The sequence below is a fragment of the Chenopodium quinoa genome, unplaced genomic scaffold (assembly GCF_001683475.1).
Source record: "Chenopodium quinoa cultivar QQ74 unplaced genomic scaffold, ASM168347v1, whole genome shotgun sequence".
NCBI classification, from domain to species: domain Eukaryota; kingdom Viridiplantae; phylum Streptophyta; class Magnoliopsida; order Caryophyllales; family Amaranthaceae; genus Chenopodium; species Chenopodium quinoa.
In genome coordinates, this window is record NW_018743937.1 from 3372842 (window position 1) to 3396621 (window position 23780).

At 34.6% G+C, this 23780-nt stretch overlaps 1 protein-coding gene across 1 annotated transcript; it reads right to left on the reverse strand.

The window, feature by feature from the left end:
* Nucleotides 1-13245: 13245 nt before the first annotated feature.
* Nucleotides 13246-23434, reverse strand: LOC110688784 (serine carboxypeptidase-like 17). Its single transcript, XM_021865547.1, has 15 exons — nucleotides 23193-23434; nucleotides 20317-20462; nucleotides 19357-19433; nucleotides 19072-19194; nucleotides 18721-18823; nucleotides 18605-18642; nucleotides 17002-17033; nucleotides 16704-16836; nucleotides 16478-16564; nucleotides 16210-16365; nucleotides 15200-15271; nucleotides 14973-15091; nucleotides 14721-14834; nucleotides 13744-13789; nucleotides 13246-13645 (listed from the first exon to the last, which is right to left on the reverse strand). Exons 1-15 carry the CDS (start codon nucleotides 23342-23344, stop codon nucleotides 13562-13564), a joined length of 1482 nt encoding a protein of 493 aa, XP_021721239.1. The 5' UTR covers nucleotides 23345-23434; the 3' UTR covers nucleotides 13246-13561.
* Nucleotides 23435-23780: the final 346 nt, after the last annotated feature.

The following is a 23780-nucleotide window of genomic DNA, read 5'->3' on the forward strand; positions in this document are numbered from 1 at the left end:
CATCCAACTACACTACTACTAGACCCATATCATGGACCAACCAACCTGGATTGGCTGTTTTTCTAAAATAAGTTTTCAAAAACAGAGATAAGAGAAAAGAAATTAAAACTATCCGCGAGACTAGACTTTCCACACTTTCACTTCATTCGATTATGATTCGACGTGAAAGGTACTCATCACTAGGTTTGGTTTTAGGGAGACACAAATGGGTGTCTACAGAAGCGCCCGCTTTGACTGAGTTTGGAGAAACGCGAGTTTTGAAAACGAAAGTCAAAGTATCGATAGGGACGGAGAATGATTCAGAACGTTCTGCGATCCTAAATCACTCTTGCAACGCCGATACCTGCAAAACTAGCGTTAGTTAAACAGATAAAAGAGTTGAGAAACGTGTATCTTGCACCGTCGAGTACACGTCTTTGAAAGTAACCGATTGTTTTGATGACCTTCTTCAAGCTAGAGAATGACATCTCGGTTGAAAACTGCTTCCAATATAGAAGATTGCTTCGCCTGAAACGATCCTCCTCCGCATTGATAATATTCCACGTCCAAGGGAATACTATCGAAGATTGTTTCTCTTGAAACAATCCTCAGTTGTTTGTGACAACTCTCCACAATATAGGGAACGCCACCTTGCTGTTTCGATGTTCACTCGTCTCTGAGCAAAGAGCTTCTTTTTTATATGTTCACGCGCCTTTGAACAAAGAGATTCTTTTCTTTTTTTTGAATATGTTCACGCGCCTCTAAAAAAAGAGCTTCTTAATAGGATGCCCATGCGTCTCTGAGCAAAAGAGCTTGTAGGAAATGTCCACGCGTCTCTGAATAAAAGAGCTTGAAAAGGATTGTCCACGCGTCTCTGAACAAAAGAGCTTTGATGATATGCCCACTCGTCTCTGGAGAAAAAGAGCTTGATGGAAATGTTCACGCGTCTCTGAACAATAGAGCTTCGGTACTTGAACGTTTGTTGCGATAATATTCTGAAGAAAAATTTCCGAAGACCAACGTTTGTTGATCTCTAAAGCTCGCCTGAACTTTGCTTCCGCTAAAACCAGTATGTCGGTGTTTCCGTGATGAGCCAATTCTTAGGCGCTTTAAGCTAAGTGAGACGATCTTTCATCAGGTCGACCACTTATTGCGATTGTAATCAAACTGACTACTTAATCATGTCAAATTGCTTATAGGTGCTAACTGGCGTACCAAGGAACCCGAAATTATTGTATGAGGTCGAAATCACCTTTCTGAGAGGCTTCGAGCTCTGTCGCTGGTGAAATATCACTGGCGCCAAGAATTAGAGTAGGGTCTTCCCTATTCTGCTGCACCTGTATTTATTTTTTACTATAGAACTTTGCCAATCTTTTTAATTATCCTAGGGTTGATCTAAGGCTTAAATATTTTAGGGTTGACCTAAGGTTTAATGTTGCTTGACTCAATAACTTGACACGACTCAAGGTATAAACTTGACTCGATGTGATCGACTGACTCGAGGTTGACTCGACTCAAAGTGAAATGACACGTGCGACTCATGAACCGTGCGTGCATAGTAAGGTGTTGATTATGCGACTCGAAAATGCAAAAAAGCAAAAAATTTCCGTCATTTTTGTGGAGGGTACCGACTTTCTCCCGAAAAAGAAAGACGCGAAAAAGAATCGAAGTTTTTGAAGGTGCGTGTTGAATGAGCTTAGTCAAATGTCATTTGATACTATCTCTCAAGGTGCAAGGATTAACCCATCCTAGGCTATCTCAACTGTTGACTCCACGATGAAAGTATTTGGGTAACATAGGCACGGAGGCTAAGTACTTCATACTTCGTGATGAAATGACAATTATGATTGATTGACGTTGACGAAGCATGCTTCATAGTTATGTTAAGATTTCATGACAAAGGGTTCCTAAGGGAAGTAAATTTGGTCATGTATCTGTGCAGTGTGTGAAAGTGACACTAAAGCTAAGCCACAAGAGCTAAGTGTGTGGAAAGATATTATTTGTTAAAAGAGTCAAATGGTGGTGACTCTTAGGCTAGGTAAGCTAATAATGTAGGGATCAAGCCCCCAAGTCTAGCTCTAAGTGAATAGGGATGAGCATTGGAGATCCCTTGATATGATTATGGTGCAAGTGTGTGAATGTGAATATGAATGCATGTTTATTACGGTCGCACCTCGATGTGAGGTTGCCTACGTATCCGTTAGGAATCAGGCCGAAAGTAGCTCTAGCCGAACCTCGCACAAGTGTACGTATACCTCAAAAAGGTCTTTTTAAGGATTGTAACGTGGTTAGGCTAAAGGTTTGAAGAAGAAGAAGGGGATAAAGGCTCAAGACCCTAGATAAGCCCCCAAGGGTGCAACCTCGCTTTTGAATCTTTGTATTTTCATGCTTGAAGTTATACTCTTTTTTAGCTCACTTTTATCTTTTGCTTTAGCATCTGTTTCATTTTTATGAGTGTGGGCAATCCCGATCATGCGGTCTATCACTCACTTGGCATTCATGTTTCTCAGGCACGGTACCGAGCACTCGATAAGAGACGCAATCTGAGACGTGTTCTTATCAAAGATATTTTCATATCAAAGACATTGGAACACTTGCCCTTTTGTACACTTTAATTATTTATTTTGCTTATTTTTAATCTTTTGAAGTCACTCAAGATTTCTTTAGAATTGCAAAAGTTGCACACCATCCCATCCCAAGGTTAGGTAGATGTAGGTTGAAAAAAGAAAGGTCTATTGCTAGACGAGGCTCAAAGTGGTGTATCAAAAGAGGATTGTAAACTTGAAAGGTGAAAGGAGATATGATGTGGCTACAAGGGGTGCCTCAAATCATTGGTATACCTTGTGCTTAGCTTGACAATGATTTTTTTTTTAATGCAATGTAATGAAATGATCATATATAAGGAAATAAATGCTCATTTTTATTAAAAGAAAATATATAAGGATCTTACAAAATAAATCTAAGGAGAATAAAAAAGGTGCCTATGCTAGACTTATTGGGGAAAGGGTAAATAAAAAAAAATAGAAAAAAAGAGGTCACGAAATCTTGTCGTTGAAACTCGCCTCTTGTCTTGTGTTGTTTACTTTATCATCACTTGCTTTTCTTGTAAACTGGAGGTATGGAAAGCTTGTTATTATCAATCAAATGTTGGATAGCCTCCTTTAGCTTCTAACAGCTCTCAGTAGCATGACCCCTACCTTGGTGGTACTTGTAGTGTTCGTTTGGATTCCAACTAGGCAATCTTTTCTTAAGTGGGGGGATCTTGAATAGGTCCAATGGGAGTAATGATTCCCTTGGCATGGAGTCGATCGAAAGCATCATCGTAGTTAATTCCAATAGGGGTAAATTCCCTTTTCGGTTGCTTTCGATTACCCATGGCTAGGATCTCACGAAGGTCGAAAGTACCAACACTATTACTAGAGTAGGTGTTTTCGGAAGAAGAAGGATAGTCGTTCTTCTTCCCTTTACAGCCACTGTTACCATTGTTACTAATCTTGGCCTTCTTGTCGCGCGGAGGAACATGAAGGAGATTTGAATCAATAAAGTCTTGAACACGATCCTTTAGGGCGAGACACTTTTCAGTAGCGTGACTGCAACCTTTATGGTATTGACAATAGGAATTCGGATCCCAATTGGGAAAACGTTTTTCAAGTGGAGGGTCTTGACCTTGATCGTGAAGACAGTCAAAAGCTTCATTGTAAGTCATTCCTATTGGTGTGTATTCTTCAATGGTCCATTTTGCCTGCGGCTTAGGAGCATTGAGTTCATCATTAAACCCTTGGCAAGAATTTTGTTCGATGGCCATTACCTGATTTGCTAATCCTTCTACCACATTCAAGAGCATGGCAATGACATCTTGCAGTTTTCGAACGTCCTCTTTTAGACTTGACGAGTCTTCCTTGGTATTATCTAAGAAAATAATTTCATCCCTCAATTATGGCCACCTCATCGAGAGAGGTCATATAAGCTGTCTCGATCATGGGCTCTCCTACAGGTGTGATAAGAAGTGATGGATCGAAGGATGCTTGGTCATCTTCGATGGCTAGAATCTCAGAAGTTTCATTGTTATCGATCAGATCTTGAATAGCTTCTTTGAGTTTCCAACACTCCTCAATGTCGTGACCCTTTCCTTGGTGATATTTGCAGTGCTTATTAGGGTCCCACTTAGGTGGCCTGGCTTCTGGAACTGGATCTTTGATGGGCCCTATGGGCATGACTAGTCTTTGTGGTGTAGCTTCTCGAAAGCTATTTCATAACTCATACCAAGTAGAGTGAACACCCTTTTTGACCTTTGGATTCGTGGTTTAGAGGCATTTGTGGCATGTACTTCATTAATGGGAGAGGAATAAGAAGGATGTTCGTTCTTCTTTCCCCTCGCACCATTTTCTTTCAGAAGGTCATCTTCAATGTCAATGCCTATGTTATACACAGCCTTGAAAGTATTCAAATTGTGTTGGTACTTTAAATGCCTTGAATACTTCCCTTGGAGATTCTTGATAAACATCCTCACGGACTCTTTTTCGGTAGGAGCCTTGACCATATTAGCGGAAGTTTCCCTCCATTTATTGAAGAAAGAAGTGAACCCTTCATTTTCTTTTTGTTTTAACATCTCAAGTTGTCTGTGGTCTGTTTCGTCTTGGATGTTGCACTTATATCTATCTATGAAAGTGTTTGTTATCGACTCCCAAGAAGAGGTTTTTTCTTTCTCGAGAGAAAAGAACCATTGTTGACAAACGGTTTCAAGAGATAGTGGGAAAAGAGAGGGGAAAACCTTATTATCGATACCCTTATTGCTCATTATGGTTTTAAAAGCTCTCAGATGGAAATAAGGGTTATCTGTTGCCTTGAATTTAGGGATGTCAGTGGCGTTGAACTTATGTGGAAGAAGTTCCTTGTCCAGCGAGACCGCTTGTGAACTCATGCCCTCAAATTTATAGTCACTAGATAGCTTGCTCAAACTTTCTTGCCTGAGGTCCATCTCTTGTTGCTTCACAGGATCATTGATCTTGAGTGTGAGTAACTTCAGTGTCTCAGTCACGGTAACCAATTGGTTCCTAAGCTCATTGACTTCTTCTTCACTTGCCATTATCTTTTTAGCCTTCCTCTTTTGACGAATCGGTTTATCAAAAAGCGACACCTGAACAAAGGTGTTGTCCTTAATTAATCGCCCTTCTCTCCTCGACCAAGTACTGTGGAAAAGGAATTTGGGGATATTCATTGTTAAGTATTTGACTCAAACTTTATTCAACATGCAATGGATGGAGGAAGTGAAGAAAGATTGGAATAGAATGTGAAAGAAAATTTAGATGGAGGGATAAGGAATAGAATGTACCCCCAACTCAAATGACGGAAAAGACCGACTCATGCATGAACCTAAGACATGGTCATGGTGATGTATACTCGAAAAGTGTGCTAAGACTAGTGAGCATAGGTGATATGTTAAGACTCGTGTCATGACCATGCGGCTAGACTATGTGACTAGACTCACTTAATGACTTGACAAGGTGTTATTGACAGCGAATTTAACCGAATTAATTATCAAACTGGTTAAATAGACATAGGTGACAACTCGACCAATAATCCGAAGTGTCGGCCAAATGACAGGACTTGCGTCAAACTGTGTAGCTTGGCGCCAGACGACAGAGATGTCTCCAGGCGCCACACTTTACTCCACAGTGTGGCGCTACAGCTCAGACTTGGCGCCAATATTGGAGCTTCAATCTGGGACAGTTTTCGGTGTTATTTATCAACCAGGGTATGCCTAAAGTCGTACTAGGTCAATTTCGATTAAAACATTAGACTTTATTTACTCTAACTAATTAATTAATTAACTAATTAGGCAAAGTTCTTTAAGTCATTAATTTATTTAATCTCAACACAAGTCAAACAAACGGTTAAGAGAAACATAGAATATATGCACAAAAAATAATGCACAATTAGTAAAGTAGGCACAATACGATGCAATGAGTTTGCAACCTAAACATGGCTCTAGTTCTCTAAAGTTCGGGATATGGTTTAGTGAAAAGAGGGTCCATGGTTGATTGTCCAGATGCACCGCGCGGAAGCCTAACCGTGAAGGGTTGGCGCGAGTGGATGGGACACCGCGAGCTTTAGAAAAAAACCTCGCATCCATGGTTTGGTGAATTCAACATTCTCGGATGTACCCTTTGTTGCACAGAGCGTTCAATCGGGTAAATGGAGCATGAATTCCCAGAGGGTTATGTCCATATGTAGAACACATATGGGTTTCAGAAAAGTGAGAAAAAATTCAATCAGGAAGTAGGATCGAGCAAACAATACGAAAAACCGGTCGAAATCAGAACGCATATTTCTGGCTCGGTATTGGGGGAGGTTGGCGCCAGCAAACAGAGATTGGCGCCAGCTTTTAGATGTAGCGCCTGGCGCCAATGCTGGCGTCTGGCGCTACAGTTAAAAGGCTGGCGCCAATACTCTGGCCCCTGACGCCTGGCGCTACTTCCCACATGCCTCAGTAGCTTTCTGTGCTCGATAAAATTTTCCAGTTTCGCGCGGTGTTATTTCAGTCCTAGTTGTGAAAAATATTTCTCAAATTACCTACGTGTAAAATCCTATTTTTTTTAACTCATTACGGATGGTCTTTCCAATGAGATCTTTTTTATGCATATGACAATAATGTTAATCAAAATTACGCACATGAAATACTTAGAACGTTTCGAGTCTCATCCACTCATTCTAAATCATTGCCAAAACAAATTAAGGAATTAAAATAGAAATCCTCCTCAGTGGAGTCGCCAAAAACTGTAGGGAATAAAATTCAAGCGTTAATCCCCTAGCTTGAACCCCACTGTGATCATACACTAAAGTACGGTGGCGTCCAAAAGGGAAGAAGATAGAGCAAAAGAGTCTCCAACAAGTTTTAGGAACTTGTAAACCGTTTACGAGGTGAAGGTTACACCCCTTAATGATCCAAGAGATCGTCAACTCCATAAGGTCTAGAACCAAATAAGGGTTCGGGGGTGAAGGTTTAAATCCAACCTAAAAGAGATTGAACCTGCCCTAATAATAGGCCTCTACTTTATTCTGATCGTATTCATGTGCGCTTTCTGACTAACATGCAATCAATAGGATTAACCTGTTTATCTATGTTGGTTGAATATTAATGCACAAAAAAATCTATTATTGGCGATCACTTGAATTATAATCAAAATTAACCCTAACAAGATTATCAATTATTTTATTAAGCATGATTAAAAATACCAATTCTCTTTAAACATGCATAAAAGGCGTGATCAAGCAATAAAAATAAATATGTCAAGCAACATGATAATAATTATAATCATTAAAACAATAATCATCATAATAACAATCATAATTAATCATAATAATAATCATGTTAATCATAATAATAATAATTATAGCAATAATAAAATTATAATCATGATCAAAACAATTGTAAAAATAATCATAAATCATGTTAAAGCATAATAAAAATAGCAAGATCCTAGGCATGATACTAACAAGATTAATAAAAAACCCTAGCATGTCACTAAGCAATAAAAATCAAATCTTTAACCCTAACACGATACTAACAATCATAAATATTAGGAAGAACATAGGAAGCATCATAACAATCATATTAAGCATATTTGATATTATAACTTTTTCCCTAAACATGATACTAGGAATATCATAATAACAATTTAAACATGATTTCTACATCATAATATCAATTAAAACCATTAAATTACTTACTTTGATGCCTCGTACCTCTTTATAATAACAAAATACACACGTTAGTAACTTCAAAGAAAATAATAAACAAACAATTAAATTAAATAATTGAAAGAGAGATTTGGGACCAAACCCTTAGAAATTAAACCTTTCACGTCTAGGGCGAAGGCAACTTCGAATATGGCTAGGTGTTTCTAGATCTAATGAATGCGGAATTTTGTATGTAAAAAGCAAATTTAGAAAAAGAGAGAGAGAAAGGTGGTGAATGATTAAAGAGAATGAGAAAATTGATGAATGAAAACTAGTTGTAGGTGAATCTAGATGAATAATGATGAGAATTGGTTTTTTTAGATGAAATCTGGTTGTCGAAAAACAGAGTTTTTAATACGTTATTTATAGAGAAAATCAGCCAAAAAGATAAAATATCAAAACAGAGTCTGGCGCACGCAAAACGAGATTGGCGCCAGGAATTGGCCATTGGCGCTAGGCGCCAATGCCTGGCGTTAGGCGCTAATCCCGTTTTTGACGCGTTTTCTAAAATCAGATAAATTTTGCCGTATAGGAGGATAAAATCGTATCTTTCCTCAAAAAATGCTCTTTGATTTTAATTAAAACTCAAAAAGTCAACAAAAGTCAATTTATCAATGCTAATTGAATTAGGAATGAAAAGAACCTTCTAGAATAATCTAGAAGACTAGAACTATTCCTAATTGCATTAGGAATGATAAATCTATATTAGGCCCTCCCCAAGATCATTGGGCCACATATAAGGCTCAAACCGGGACCAGTTTAGTAATTTGGCCATAACTTCCTCAATATTCATCGGAATTGGGCTTATAATATATCGTTGGAAAGATCTTGTCAAGCCCCATCCAACTATACTACTATTGTACCCATATCATGGAACAACCAAACTGGATTGGATTTTTTTCTAAAATAAGTTTTCAAAAACAGAGAGAAAAGAAAAGAAAAGAAATTAAAACTATCCGCGAGACTAGACTTTCCACACTTTCACTTCATTCGATTATTATTCGACGTGAAATGTAATCATCACTGGGTTTGGTTTTGGGGAGACACAAATGGGTGTCTACAGCTATAGTCCAGACTTGGGCGCCAATGCTGGAGCTTCAATCTGGGACTGTTTTCGGTGTTATTAATCAATAGGGGTATGCCTAAAGTCGTTCTAGGTCAATTCTGATTAAAATATTAGACTTTATTTATTCAAATTAATTAATCAATTAATTAATTAGGCAAAGTTCTTTAAGTCATTAATTTATTTAATCTCATCACAAGTCAAACAAACGGTTAAGAAAACATAGAGTATATGCACAACAAATAATGCACAATTAATCAAGTAGGCACAATATGATGCAATGAGTTTGCAACCTAACCATGGTTTTATTTCTCTAAAGTTCGGGATATAGTTTAGTCAATAGAGGGTCCATGGTTAATTGTCCGGATGCACTGCGCAGAAGCCTACCTGTAAAGGGTTGGCGCGAGTGGATGGGACACCGCGAGTTTTAGAAAAAACTCGCTTCCATGGTTTGGTGAATTCAACAATCTCGGATGTACCCTTTGTTGCTCAGAGCGTTCAATCAGGTAGATGGAGCATGAATTCCCAAGGGGTTATGTCCATATGTAGAACACATATGGGTTTTAGAAAAGTGAGAAAAAATTCAATCAGGAAGTAGGATCGAGAAAACAATACGAAAAACTAGTCGAAATTAGAACGCATATTTCTGGCTCGGTATTGGAAGAATTTGGCGCGAGCAAACAGAGACTGGCGCCAGGTTTTAGCACTGGAGTCGCCAAAAACTGTGGGGAATAATTTCAAGCATTAATCCCTAGCTTGAACCCCACTGTGATCATACACTAAAGTACGGTGGCGTCTAAAAGGGAAGAAGATAGAGTAAAAGAGTCGCCAACAAGTTTTAGGAACTTGTAAACCGTTCACAGAGTGAAGGTTACACCCCTTAACGATCCAAGAGATCGTCAACTCCATAAGGTCTTGAACCAAATAAGGGTTCGGGGATGAAGGTACAAATCCAACCTAAAAGAGATTGAACCTGCCCTAATAATAGGCCTCTACTTTATTCAAATCGTATTCATGTGCGCTTTTGACTAACATACAATCAATAGGATTAACCCTAAACCTGTTTATCTATGTTGGTTGAATATAATGCACAAATAAAACTATTATTGGCGATCACTTGAATTATAATCAAAATAACCCTAAACAAGATTATTAAACATCTTATATAAGCGTGATTACAAGTACCAATTCCCTTTAAACATACATTAAAGGTGTGATAAAGCAATAAAAATATATAATCAAGCAACATAATAATCATCATCAAAATAATTATAACAATCATAATAATAAATAATCATCATAATAATTATAACAATTATAATCATAAATCATAAAAATAATCATAATAATAATCATCATGATAACAATCATAATTAATAATAATAATAATCAAGTTAAGGCATAGCAAGATCCTAGGCATGATACTAACAAGATTAATAACAAACCCTAAGCTAGCATGTCACTAAACAATAAAAATCAAATCTTTAGCCCTAACATGATACTAAAAATCATAAATATTAGGAAGAGTATAAGAAGCATCGTATTTTTAATCATACTTGATATTAAAACTACCCTAGACATGATACTATGAATCAAAATAACAATCTAAACATGATTTCTACATCATAACATCAATAAAAACCATTAAAGTACTTACTTTGATGCTTCGTACCTCTTTCTAATAACAAAATACACACGTTAGTAACTTCAAGGAAAATAATAATCAAAATAATTAAATTAAATAATTGAAATAGAGATTTGGGACCAAACCCTCAGAAATTAAACCTTTCACGTCTAGGACGAATACAACTTCAAATATGGCTAGGTTTCTAGATCTAATGAATGCGGAATTTTGTATGTAAAAGCTAGTTTAGAAGAAGAGAGAGATGGTGAATGATTATAGAAGAGAATGAAGGAGAATTGATGAATGAAAACGGAGTTTTTACGACGTTATTTATAGAGAAAATCAGCCAAAAAGATAAAATTATCAAAACAGAGTTTGGCGCACAAAAAAAAGAACCAGCGCCAACGCTGGTTGTTGGCTCCAGGCACCAAGCGTAGCGCCAGGCACCAAGCGTAGCGCCAGGCGCTACAGCTGGCATTTGGCGCTGATTCAGAAAATCACGTGTTTTCTTAAAATCAGATAAAAATTGCCGTACATGAGGATAAAATCGTATTTCCCTCAAAAATGCTCTTTGATTTTAATTAAAACTCTGAAAAGTCAACAAAAGTCAATTTATCAATGCTAATTGAATGAGGAATGAAAAGAACCTTCTAGAAGAATCTAGAAGACTAAAATCATTCCTAATTGCATTAGGAATGATCTATTAGGCCCTCCCCTAGATCATTGGGCCGCATATAAGGCTCAAACCGGGTCCAGTTTAGTAAATTAGCCATAACTTCCTCAATATTCATCGGAATTGGGCTTATAATATATCGTTGGAAAGCTCTTGTGAAGCCCTATCCAACTACACTACTATTTTCTTAAAATAAGTTTTCAAAAACAGAGAGAAGAGAAAAGAAATTAAAACTATCCGCAACACTAGACTTTCCACACTTTCACTTCATTCGATTATGATTCGACGCGAAAGGCACTCATCACCGGGTTTGGTTTTGGGGAGACACAAATGGGTGTCTACAATGGTAAAGGGTACTGGTTGTCCAGTCATGGTGATTGTCTCGATTTTTGGTGAATTGGTAGGTTAATTGATTATCAGCCCCACTGTGGGCGCCAAATTGTTTAGGAAAATCTCAGCTAGGACATCTAAGAATTTGCTAGGGTTTGAGGAGTAATAACAATCATTCCACTAGTAATATATAAAGCAATTTTAGAACGATAACAAGGCAATAAATAACAAATAAACAAGCAATATATATTCAATAAGAACAAAGAGACAAGTTTAGAGGTACAATATTGAGTAAGGGCAGGCTTCCTTGTTCAACAGGGAAGCAGATCCGTAGACAAAAGTAGAATAACTAGTTTATATTAGAATATCAGTGAGCATACATGAGTGTTATAATGTGACTTTTCCTATTTATACCTAGGAACACCTAGGGTTACATAGATATTGAAGATATATTCAAGGTGTAGGAGATCCCTTTAATTTATTCTCTTCCTTGTTCTGTAGGTATATTTTTGGCAAGTATCTTCTTGATTGAAATTCTTGATTTTGCTTTCCTTGTTTCTTTCAATCACGCCGCTTTGTCTGATTTGTTGTATTTCTTGGTCATGGAATGGTGCCCTAAATGTATTGGGTCGTATATTGATACAGGCCCAACAGGTTTCTACAAATGTCATCAAGCATGTACATAAAATAAAGTCTAGTTGCTAGCTAGTTCCAAATCGTTCCAAGAGGACTTAAAGGTCAAAAGTACATGCTAAAATAAAACTAAATCGAAAACGGCCTTTCTATCAATATATTTCTAAACACTAGAACTATCAAACAATTTGATAAAATCGAATTCAACTACTCAATCACATACACGCAAGCATCAATTGTATTGAACCTAATTAAGCAACTTACTTCCTACTCCCTCTATACCTTTATTTTTGCCCCATTTAATTTTAAGTGGTCTCCAAAACACGTGTTAAAACGTTTATATGTCAATTTCATACATGTAAAGAGACTAAAGATTATAAACAAATTAATTAAATTTATAATAAGAAGAATTAAATAAGATCTCATATGACTATATTTCCTCTAATTTATGACCAAAGTTATTAAAATTTGACCCATATTTTGGTACTGGGACAAACAAATAGAAACGGGGAAGTTTATATATGATCTTCCTATAGCTTTGAAATTAGTCGCTCTCGTTCTCAAGGAATTACTAATATAATGCAGAATAGGTTATTTTTAATCCAATACATGTCTTTTGATTGGTGGAGGAGATAACTAATTTACAGGACGTGTCAGGGAGAGGGGATCACCCTGTCAAAACCTCCTAATAGGGGAATATGAAAAGTAGTCATATAAGTAGTACTACGTAACAAACTGGTTTTAAAAAAAATATTGCTTTCGTGTTTTTTTTTTTAAGTACATTTTGATTGGCACATAGTTTTAGATAATTTAATTAACTTAAATAAATAAGAGGTAAGTGGGGTAGTTAGAGTATTAAAAAATTATAAAAGAAAAATAGTGGGGTTAATAATTTATTGAAAAATAATGAATGTGAAAGGAAAGATATAATAAAAAAAGTAGTAGTGGGTTTGGGTGAGGAATATAAGAGGAGATATACATAATATTTTATTGTAGATTTTTGCCAAAAAAAAGAACTGTAACACTTATTAAAACACGGCCGAATTTGGTAAGTTTAACACTTATTAAAACACGGATGGAGTAATAATAATAATAATAATAATAATAATAATAATAATAATAATAATAATAATAATAATAATAATAATAATAATAATAATAATAATAATAATAATAATAATAATAATAATAATAATACTCCGTTAACCGGATAATATGTAATTGCAGTAATACAAGCATTAATCCAAAACATCGGTTCTCAAAAAAAATAAAAAAAATAAAAAAAAATAAAAAAAAACCATCGAAAGTTTCAACAGTTTTCTCAAGGAAATCTCATTCTAATATACTTAATGAATTGTTTGGAAATGTAGTTGTGAAATATGAAAAGGTGTAAACAACTTAAGACCTAAGATCGATGATGAGGAAATCATACCTGGCCTACAAATAAGACTTATTTGCTTTCATTATTGAAAAGTAAAATACAGATTGCATAAATTTAAATTTTTATAATGTGAGAATATTATAAAGCTTCCCCTCGGATCCATCTCTTAAACATGAAGGCACATTGCTTTGGCTTGTACTCAGGAGCAGTATGTCCAGCTCCCTGTACAAAAAAGAGAAAAATAATTGCTCAATATATAAATTCATTTTCATTGCATTCAATTATGTAATAATCTACAAAAGTTAGTTACATAAACTAACCTTAACGGTGGCAAATGTCATTTTATTAGCATATGTCCTTGTAAAGCTACATTAAAAGATCGAACAACAAAAGATAATCAATACAACAAAAGAGACTAGTATCAAGAAAGGCATAAATCCCTAGCATTATGATAAAGGAATTATCAAATTATCTAGGCCTTCATATTTTAAGTTTGAATTCTTTGATAATATAGAAGGTAGGTCATATAAAATGAAGTTTGAAAGTGACAAACATAAAGTTTTTTTTTTCCTATGTATATACTATGAATGAAGAATTTGTAGTTATTAAGAAATGGTATGTACTAGTAAGCAACATTATTTAACAAAAGTATTTCAAAGCTTGCATCTTATTAATTATGTCTTAGTATGTGGAATCATTTCATCTATATTTACTTAAGCATGGAATCTATCAAGATTTTTAAGAATTATTTATACATTGAACTTGTAATCAAATGTTCGTTCAAGATAAAAAAAAATAAATAAATAAATAAATAAAGACACACTTGTAATCAAATGTGCATAGTTCTCTATAGTAAGATTCTAAATGTATTTGACAAAGAATTTGTTTGAAACTCTTTATTTGATCAAAAAAAATATCTTAATGTTAAGATGGTTGAATAACTAGAAACATATTAATTAGCTAGACTCTTTATTTTATGTCAATCATTTGTAGTGGAATGGATACATAACCTTCAATTTTCTTATTTTCATAATATAATAAAATATTAGGTAAGATACTCAAACTAATGTGTTAATCATTTTGAAAAGAATAAAGTATACTTTATAAACAAAATTTTCAATTCTAAATTAAAATATGTATCAATCTCATGGATATAAGTTGCAATTGCACTACATATGTTTATCCTTATTTGAATCAAATGGTAAGCTTTGACAAATAATTTTTTATATGTAATTTTTGCACTAAAAATAAACAAAAAATAAAGGAGAAAATGATGAAAATTAAACTTGCAACTTACCCGGCAATTTGGCCGTCAACTAGCCATTTTCTCCAATCATCAATAATTGAGTAATTCAAAGATCTTATCCATGCTTGCGTTCCCAGGAATGGGACAATCATGTCATGGTCTCCACTAAACAGTAAAATTAACAAAATTGTTACATGATTGAAGTATTTAAGTATAATCTTTCAAACAAAAAAAAAAAAAAAAAGTAGTTAAGTATAATGATAGGCGATCACAAATTTAAATATGTATGAGTAATATGCAAACCTGTATATGAGTGATCGAAAGCCTTTGGCACTTATTTTCACGTGGTATGGCACACTACTTGGAACCTCATAAGAATAGTTGAATTTATAATTACATCTTATCCAATTTCCAATAGTTTCCTATAATACAGTAAAATAGTTAGAATTTTTTTCTTTTTCTTTTTCTTTTTCTTTTTTTTGGTTGTAACATGAAGATTGCTGAATTATATGCTCATCACATATACCAACCTTACGAACATGAAGAGCCTTTTGAACACTCTTTTGATTCATCCATTGTTTAGCAACTAAATATCCTTCTTTCTAAAATAAAAGGAGGTAAAACCGTGTTAGCTACGGAGTATATATAATTTGCAAAATCAATATTAAAATAAGTTTAATAGTCAGACTCCTTATTGGGGTGGAGTAGTCAACTGTAAATTTGTAACAAAATGCATATCCACATAATACAAGTTCTTTTAACGGAATTTGTCCTTTCTCACATAAACCTAGATAACTTTTATACTATCATCCACCTTTAGAAGACCACCAACTAAACATGCTTAACTATGGAATATTTTGTTACTATAATATTAGCTCCTTAAAAAGAAAGGTGTACCTTGTTCAATTCAGTTGTTGGTATGAATAGTATTTCAAATCTTGTGTGTATGGATCGCATTATCATCGTTGGGCACTTGGGACTTGGGTTTGGGCTTGGTTACTACAATAATAAATTTTAGCATGTAGCTTAATATCAAGCCTCATTAGGGTCTGTTCACTTCAACTTAATTTCAGTTCAGTTCAGTTTAGCTCCTAATTACTTTCTCTCATAAAATATTCAGTTTAGTTCAGCTCCTAATTTCTTTCTCTCATAAAATATTCAGTTCAGTTTAATTCAGTTCAGCTTCAATCAGCTCAATTATGATAATTTTAGTTCAATTCAGCTGAATTCAGTAAATGTGAATATGCCCTTCTTCTATCCTGCTAGAAAACCAACTAAAGAAAATTCTCAATAGGTTACCATCCCAAGATTAGCTACAACTAAGCGTTCTTAAATTAATTGTTGTGTTATACTCCCGATGATTATTAAAGATATAAAGGGTTAAAATACTACTAGTACGAAGTAGTATATATAATGTATTGACAAGCATGAAAGTCACAATATTCCAAGTAGTAAAAGAAAACGGTGAAAGTATATACTTGAATAACTACTTATTCACATGTGCATGATAATAACTCAAAAAAAAATGTTAAAACCTTACTCGACAATCATAAGCACCAAGTTGTTTGAGATGAAGTAGGCTGTTGACTCTATCAATCATCATCCTTCTCTTGCTACCGGAGATTCCATGAATTCTTAGAGAATCAATATCACAATAATTCTCTAATGTCATGGTAATTTGAATACCAAGTAGGCCCTTGCATTCAGAATTATAGATAAAAATTTACTATCATCATTTAAACAAATAATGCATCAAACATAATACGAGTAATCAATGAATAAATAGAAGCTTATATATTGTTGCTCACCCATTCAAAATTCTTAATATTGTTCCTACACTCTTGGTTTCTTGCATTTACCAATTGATATTGTCCTCTACAAGTTCTTTGCAATGACTAGATGAGAAAAAATTAAGAAGAATAAGACATTACAAATACAAATTAATTTGAATATAATGTAATTAAAATCAAGTAAAAAAGAAAAAAAGATATAGGTAGTTAAAATTATAGGGAGCTATATCATATGAAGTATTACCTTATACTGCTCATCAGAAATGAGCCCCATGCCATGTGCAAAAGGGACTTGATAATTGCTATCAATAAATCTATCAGTGGCAGGATTTCCCAATATATAGCCCTGGATATAAAAATATTCAAATATGTTATTACTTTATTTATTTTCTTAAGAAAAAAAATATGTACTTACTTCTTTGATCTACACACACACAAAACAAAAACAAAAGAAAAGAAAAATCCTCCATTCTTTTTTTTTTTTTTTTTTTTTTGAATAACTCCCTTCCATGTATTTATTATTATTTTTTTTAGAGAGCTACAAGGGCGAGGTGAGAATCGATCTCAGGATATCCTGAAATCGGAAGGACAACTCTAACCAGTTGAGCTATCCCTCACTCTCATTCCATGTATTTTGTTTTCCTTTTGCTTTTATAATTTGAAATATAATAGGACTTAAATGTAATCCTACATTGGCAAACCTGAATGGTCAAAATAAAACAACTAAATAAAGTAGAAAAGGTATAATTTTATTAGAAATTAGGTTAAGAAAAGATATCTATAATACTTTTTTGGTATTTCCATATTGCGAACCCAACTACTTACGAAGTACTACTTAGCGTGTACATATAATTTTTTATCAACTTATAAGACGTTAAAATCTTTTACTTTGAAACATTAAGCACATGTATTATGTGGTTAGTGGTTAAAATTCTCTCCTTTCATTTCAAAAAATATGTGTTCAATTCATTGTAACACACTAATACGTGTGTATATGTTAGGGTTTGTTCACATTTACTTAATTTCAGTTCAATTCAGTTCAGCTTCAATCAGTTTAGTTCATTTCAGTTCAACTCCAATCAGTTCAGTTCGATTCAGTTCAATTAAGCTCAATTGAGTTCAGTTCGGTTCGGTTCAGTTAATTCAGCTCATTTAAGTAAATGTGAACAGACCCTTAGTCTTAGTACTAATATAAGAATTTACGAGTTGTAACTATTGCATTAGGGTACATAATAGGACAATGGTTCACCACGTTCCGCAATTATCATTTGATTATACGCTTTATTGAGATAAGTAATTTCTGTGTTGCTTATAGTATAACAATTTTACTCCCTCCGTTTTTAAATACTTGCTTAATTTTTCTTTTGCGGCCGTTTTTAAATACTTGCTCCATTTTCTTATTCGGAAAACTTTTACAATAATTAATTCATTTATCTTAATTAGTGGACCCAGCATAAATCATAATTTATTTAATTCATTTTCTCTCTCCTCAATTCTCTCCACTACTTTTGTTTTTTACAATTTTTTATTCTTCTACCAACCCCACTACCTCCCTATTTTATTACCTTTTCCAATTTCTCCTAAAACTCCGCGCATGGAGAAATAGATCAAGTATTTTAAAACGGAGGGAGTAACACTTCTGGTTGTGGTTGTGTGGTTATAGGTGCCACTTCGAAATTTAAAAATATCAAAAGATTGGATAATACAAATAATATAATTGGTAAACAAAAAGGAATAATAAGTAGGTAATTTTGTGAAAAACTACCTATTATAATCCAGAATTTGCGAGAAACTACCTATTTAAAAAAATGTTGTAATTAACTACCTAATATTTTTAAAATGTTGTAATTTACTAACCTTTACGCCGGATTATGAAGAAGTTTGACCAAAATTCTCCAGCATTGATTTGGTCACGTGACACTTGGTGAAAGAAAAGGGTCATTAAGTGTCACGTGATGGTCACGTGACCAAGTCAACACCGAAGAGCTTTGGTCAAACTCCTTCATAATCCGGCGTAAGGTAGTAAATTACAAAATTTTTCGAAAATTAGGTAGTCAATTACAACATTTTTTTTAATAGGTAGTTTCTCGCAAATTCTAGACTATAATAGGTAGTTTTTCACAAAATTTCCTAATAAGTATTAACCTTGAGATTTAGAAATGGTTGTCCCCCTCTTTCATTATCTGTACAAGAATTAGCACGGAGATAGTCAGCAACAAAAAATACAGACCATAACTTCTATTCATATTGAAGTAACTTACCATAAATCATGTCTATAAAGTATAGGGGAAGAGTAAATCCTGTGTATGAGTCACCTCCAAGGTATAAAGGATTTGAAAGGAATTGTGGATGATTGAGCAGCCACTGCATTTGATTATAACACAAATAGATTGCTTAAAATAATTGTGTTCATTAAAAAGAAATCTACACTAGCCTAAATAATAGATCATACTTAATGCAACTTAACCTAAACTATTCGGATAGTCTCTAAAAAATTATCTTATCTAGATAATAATATTTTACAATTTTACATGAAAAAATAAGTTCAATAGAAAAACATTTAGAGATTAAGGGAGTAACGATTCACCAAAGGAAAATTGTACAAATTTCACCTTTCTTAAAAATTGATTAATGTTATGAGATGCCCTAAAATCTCCAGAGTAATTGGCACGAGATGTTTCAGCATAAGAGAAGCCAGCACCCGCAGGAAAATCCACAAAGAGTATGCTTGCAGTCTTGGGATTTCAATTGTCACAATGCAAACAAGAAAAAAAATGTTAATCCCACTTTTTTTTTTTTTTTTTTTTTTTTGGGTGCAAGTGCAAATTTAAATAACATATGAAAGCCAAGAGAAAATTTTATTTGTAGTTGGATAAAAATAAGTGATGAAAGTTTACCTTAGTCCATGCATATTGCCTCAAGAACAATTTGGGTATAGTCTCAACATTATCCACCTCTTCAAGTTGTATAGGTCCTAAACATTCAAGTTGTAAATAAATGATAATCATATAATTTTCATTCATTGTCAAGAATAAAAGGGTTTACTTTGCCGCATTTACTATAGTTAATGTATGGTTCAAAAAGAGACTAATAAATTCAAAAAACTTTAGTTATCTCGATTATTATAAAGTAAAAACATACAAGAGAGAAGCTCATTGACGGATCTCAAAATGAAGTTGCATCCTTATCGGCAATATGATGAGTAAGCTATTTAGGTTATGTATTAGAGCCGGTTTGGTTTATTTATGTTAATATTGTATTTATGTTAAGTTTATCTTTTAGGAGTTTTAGGCAAGTCATGTATTGTGTATATATATGTGATGATTATCAATACAAAGGTTAAGCCGTTTTCTTCGGATTTCCTTGAGTTTAACATGGTATCAGGCCTCTCTAATTTTTAGAGATTTTTTTTCTTCAATCTTGGTTAGTTCTTGATTTAATTCCGCATATTATTTGTTTGATTGAGAATTTAGGCTTCAAATTTTTTTTTTTTTAAACAAATTGGGTTCACCTCGAAATTAGGGCTCACAAACCCTGATTTCAATTATTATTTTTTGTGTTCGATTTTTTTGGCATACGCATCTTTGTGTGTGCTGGTTTGTGTGTGGTGCTCCAAGTGAGTGCTGCGTCGATTGCGTTGGTGTGGTGCACGCTGAAGGTGTGTGCTGTGTGGTGCGCCTAGTGCGTGCTGTGGTTTGGTTGTGTGGTGCGTGCCCTTGTGCGTGCTGCTGTGTGGTTTGTGTTCGTTGCTGCTGCCTGTGTTGCGTGTGTGGTTTTGCTGCTGTGTGTGTGGCTTTGTTGCTGCAGTGTGGTGGTGTTGTGCGTGCTATTTCCTTGAGTTTAACATTATGCAACACCTATTTCATAGAGGATGGCAGACATTGCAGAGCAAAGAGGGCCTCCGGTTAGCCAGAGAATCACCGGATCTTGTTTTGGATTGTTTTCGGACTCAAAGAAATAGTAAAACAGTTGTGCCTCTTCTCCTTCATCCACTCCAATGTACCTGTCAAATATCATAACAGAAAATTGGGCTCAAGTAAGTCAAGCCAAGTTGTTGGCATGTCCAGCCCAAAACACACGTGGCTCAAAAATTTTAAGAGCAAGTTTAGTCCCAAGTCTTAAGACTTGGAGTTACATCATCATTTTGAGTGTTAAGATTTATACTTAAGACTTTAAGACTCTTCCCATTTTTTTTTCCAAAATCTCAAGCAAGTCTCAAGTTCTCAAGCAAGTCTCAAGTTGAGTCTTGAAATTTCAAGACTCAACTTGAGACTTGAAATTGGGACCTACTTCACCCACTTCACTTTTATTTTTATTATCCCTTTTTTTTCTTTTTTTTTAACATTTTTCTACATATAATATATCAAATATTTAAGTCTTAGGGATAAAGTTATAAATTTGTATAAGTCTTAGTGAGTCTTAACAAGAATTTGATGACATCATTTTCAATGGGGACCACCAAAAATGATGTCACATTCAAGTCTTAAGACTTGAGGCTAAACTTGCTCTAAGGGCCTCAATCTAGTAAAAGTACTTCGTACAAAGTTTTTTATTATTTATTTTTTATTTTTTTTTTTTTACACCTATACTTCGTACAAAGTTAAATAAACCATAATCTAGAAAACATTCACTACATCATTTTATTGGAGATATATGAATTTAATTGGCTTAAGTTTATAAAAAAAAAAAATTAAGTTTTAACACCACAAAAAACATAAAAATGGTTTATGACACCAAAAAAAAAAAAAAAAAAAAAAAAAACCTTTCATTTTATAACACTATAAATTTTTATAAAATATGATTTTACCACCACTAAGTGGGGTCCATTGTACCATGTGTTATCATCTTATTAGTTTACAAAAAAAAGAAAAAAATAATAATAAAAAATAAAACCCTAAACTAACCCAGCCAACCCCATCCCTACCGCCAGCCGCTACCCCACACAAACCCTCTCGTTCCCAACCCTATCCCCCTCCCCAAAACTGACAAAATCTCTCGACAGCCGCTTAAAATGGACGGTCGTTTTTTAAACCATCCAAAATCGACCACCATCAACGGCCACTAACAGTCGAAAACAACTAGTTTAGGGCCTAAGTGATCGATCTCGACCATAAATCGGTCGGTTTTGACCCTTAGGACCCGTTTTTGGTGGCGTTTTTGGGTGGTTCGAAAACGACCACCCATTTTTGGTGGTCGTTGGGGCAAGGTTGTCAATTTTAATGAGGGGGGAAGGGAGGGGGCGTACAATTAGATAGATTTGCTAGGAACGGGGGTATTTGGGTGGGGTCGTGGTCAGTGCCGCCCAGCCGGCGGTGGGAATGGGGTGGTTGGGTTAATTTAGGGTTTTTATTTTTGTTTTTAATTTTTTTTATTATTTTCTGCAAATAATATGTTGATGTGTAAGCAATATGGACCCTATTAACGATTTCATCCATAAATAAGTTAGGAAAAATTGCCCTTAATAATCCGACTTTTGGGGCGTCCGCTAAAAATAATCCCACCTTTTGGTTATTTTTAAATAATCCCACCTTTACACCTCTTCCGCTTTAAATGGTCTCAACCGGTCATATAACTTGTTATTACAAGTTACTAGACACGTGTCAGCTTATAATTGGTCAAAAAAATAAAATAAAATTATTTTTTTCAATTAAAAATAAATAAATAAATAAATAAATAAAAAACCCAAACCAAGATTTCGGCCACCATATCCCTTCCCCTCCTCAATTCCGACCACCAACTTATTTCCCCTTCCCGATTCCAACTGCCCCTTACCTCCCCCTCCCAGTTTCCGGCCAACCCGACCCCAGCACCCGCCCGAACATCTACTGCGCGTTGCTGCTTCTTCGCAAACGCGCCACTAGCCACCCACAACACCTACTCCTGCTGTTGTGCTGCTTCTCCTTCGCAACCGATCACCCCGTCCCCCCGATTCCAGCCGCATCTTTGATGTGAATTCACTAATGTTTCAATTATATATAATTAGTGGGCTAGGTGTGAACTTTATAATCAATTCCCATCAAGTATATAATCAGTGGGCTAGGGCGGTGTGAATTTTTTCCGATCAAGTATACACACATGTTTCAAGCGGTGTGGGATAGGGCGGCTGGGTGGGGTTCCGGTCAGCGGCGGTCAGTTTCTGGGTGGGATGATGGTTTTAAGGGTTTGGGTTTGGGTGGTGGTGGCTGAATTGGTGTGGCTTAGGTGGTGGTTGTTTTTTTAATTTTTTTTAAACTTTTTTTACTATTATTTATTTTATTTTATTTTTTGACACATGTAAATTAATTCTTTTTTAAAAAAAAACTACCTACTCAACCGGTTCCAAGTAAAATGAGACCATTAAAAAATATTACGGGGTAAAGGTGGGATTATTTAAAAATAATCCAAAGGTGGGATTATTTTTAGCGGACGCTCTAAAAGTGGGATTATTCTGGACAATTTTTCCAATAAGTTAAGTGGTGGTAAAAGCCATTTTTTTTAGAAATTTTGTGGTGTTAAAATCTAAAAAATCCCAAGTTTATAATTAGCACATGGCCTCTATTTTGATTTTGAAGACCTCCATATAAACTAATTTAGTACACTATTTGTCCTACAATTTTGATCATGTATACTACTCATGTGTTAAATGGATGGCAAAACCGGGATAAAAAGAGTATTTAGATATGGTGTACTACACGTACAATAAATATATTGAATGCACTAATTAATGTTTAGCTAAAGAGTAAAGATGACTTACCCGGTTTCGAGCGAGAAAGGAAGAGGGCCATCGAACCCGGGCAAATATTCAACCTTCTGAGAGTGAACAACAGTAGCATGAGAATTCAACAGCCATAGAGTAAGACCCAACAGCTGCAAGATAATGAAGAAGCCAATGTTTGAAATTCTCATTGTTTTTTGTTATTAATTTTACAATTTGATCTCAGAGTTTTGTAACTTATATATACACCTTGTTATTGCATTTGTTTTGTTTTAAATAGAGAGTTATTTCAACTTGTATTGGGAAGGTTTAGCTTGAATTGCTAAAAGTAGAATTTGAAATTTGAAGTAACAACTTTGCTAACATGCGTAGAATTTGATGTAAAATTTGATATGGTATCGTAACAAACTTATAAGTACATTGCTCGATTATGTCATTATAAATGTTAAGTTCAATTTTGGTTGGCTTTATTATTTAAAATAAACACATGGGCTATTTTCTTAGATGACAAAAAAAAACTTGCATATGATGTTTTGGATCTTTTAAACTTTTTGGCTGCTTAGCTCACACAATAATGAAAGCTTACTTAGCCGGTTTACATAGTAATGAGTTACTTTTAGAACACTA

What these genes read in the sequence shown, in the direction of transcription:
- LOC110688784 (XM_021865547.1), bottom strand. Translation starts at nt 23,344, where the DNA reads ATGAGAATTTCAAACATTGGCTTCTTCATTATCTTGCAGCTGTTGGGT. An exon ending in TGCCATCCTCTATGAAATAG is followed by an intron (nt 19,434 to 20,316) that starts GTGTTGCATAAT and finishes TTGAATGTTTAG; the next exon opens with GACCTATACAACTTGAAGAG. An exon ending in TCGATTCTCACCTCGCCCTT is followed by an intron (nt 16,837 to 17,001) that starts GTAGCTCTCTAA and finishes AAATAAATAAAG; the next exon opens with TAATAACATATTTGAATATT.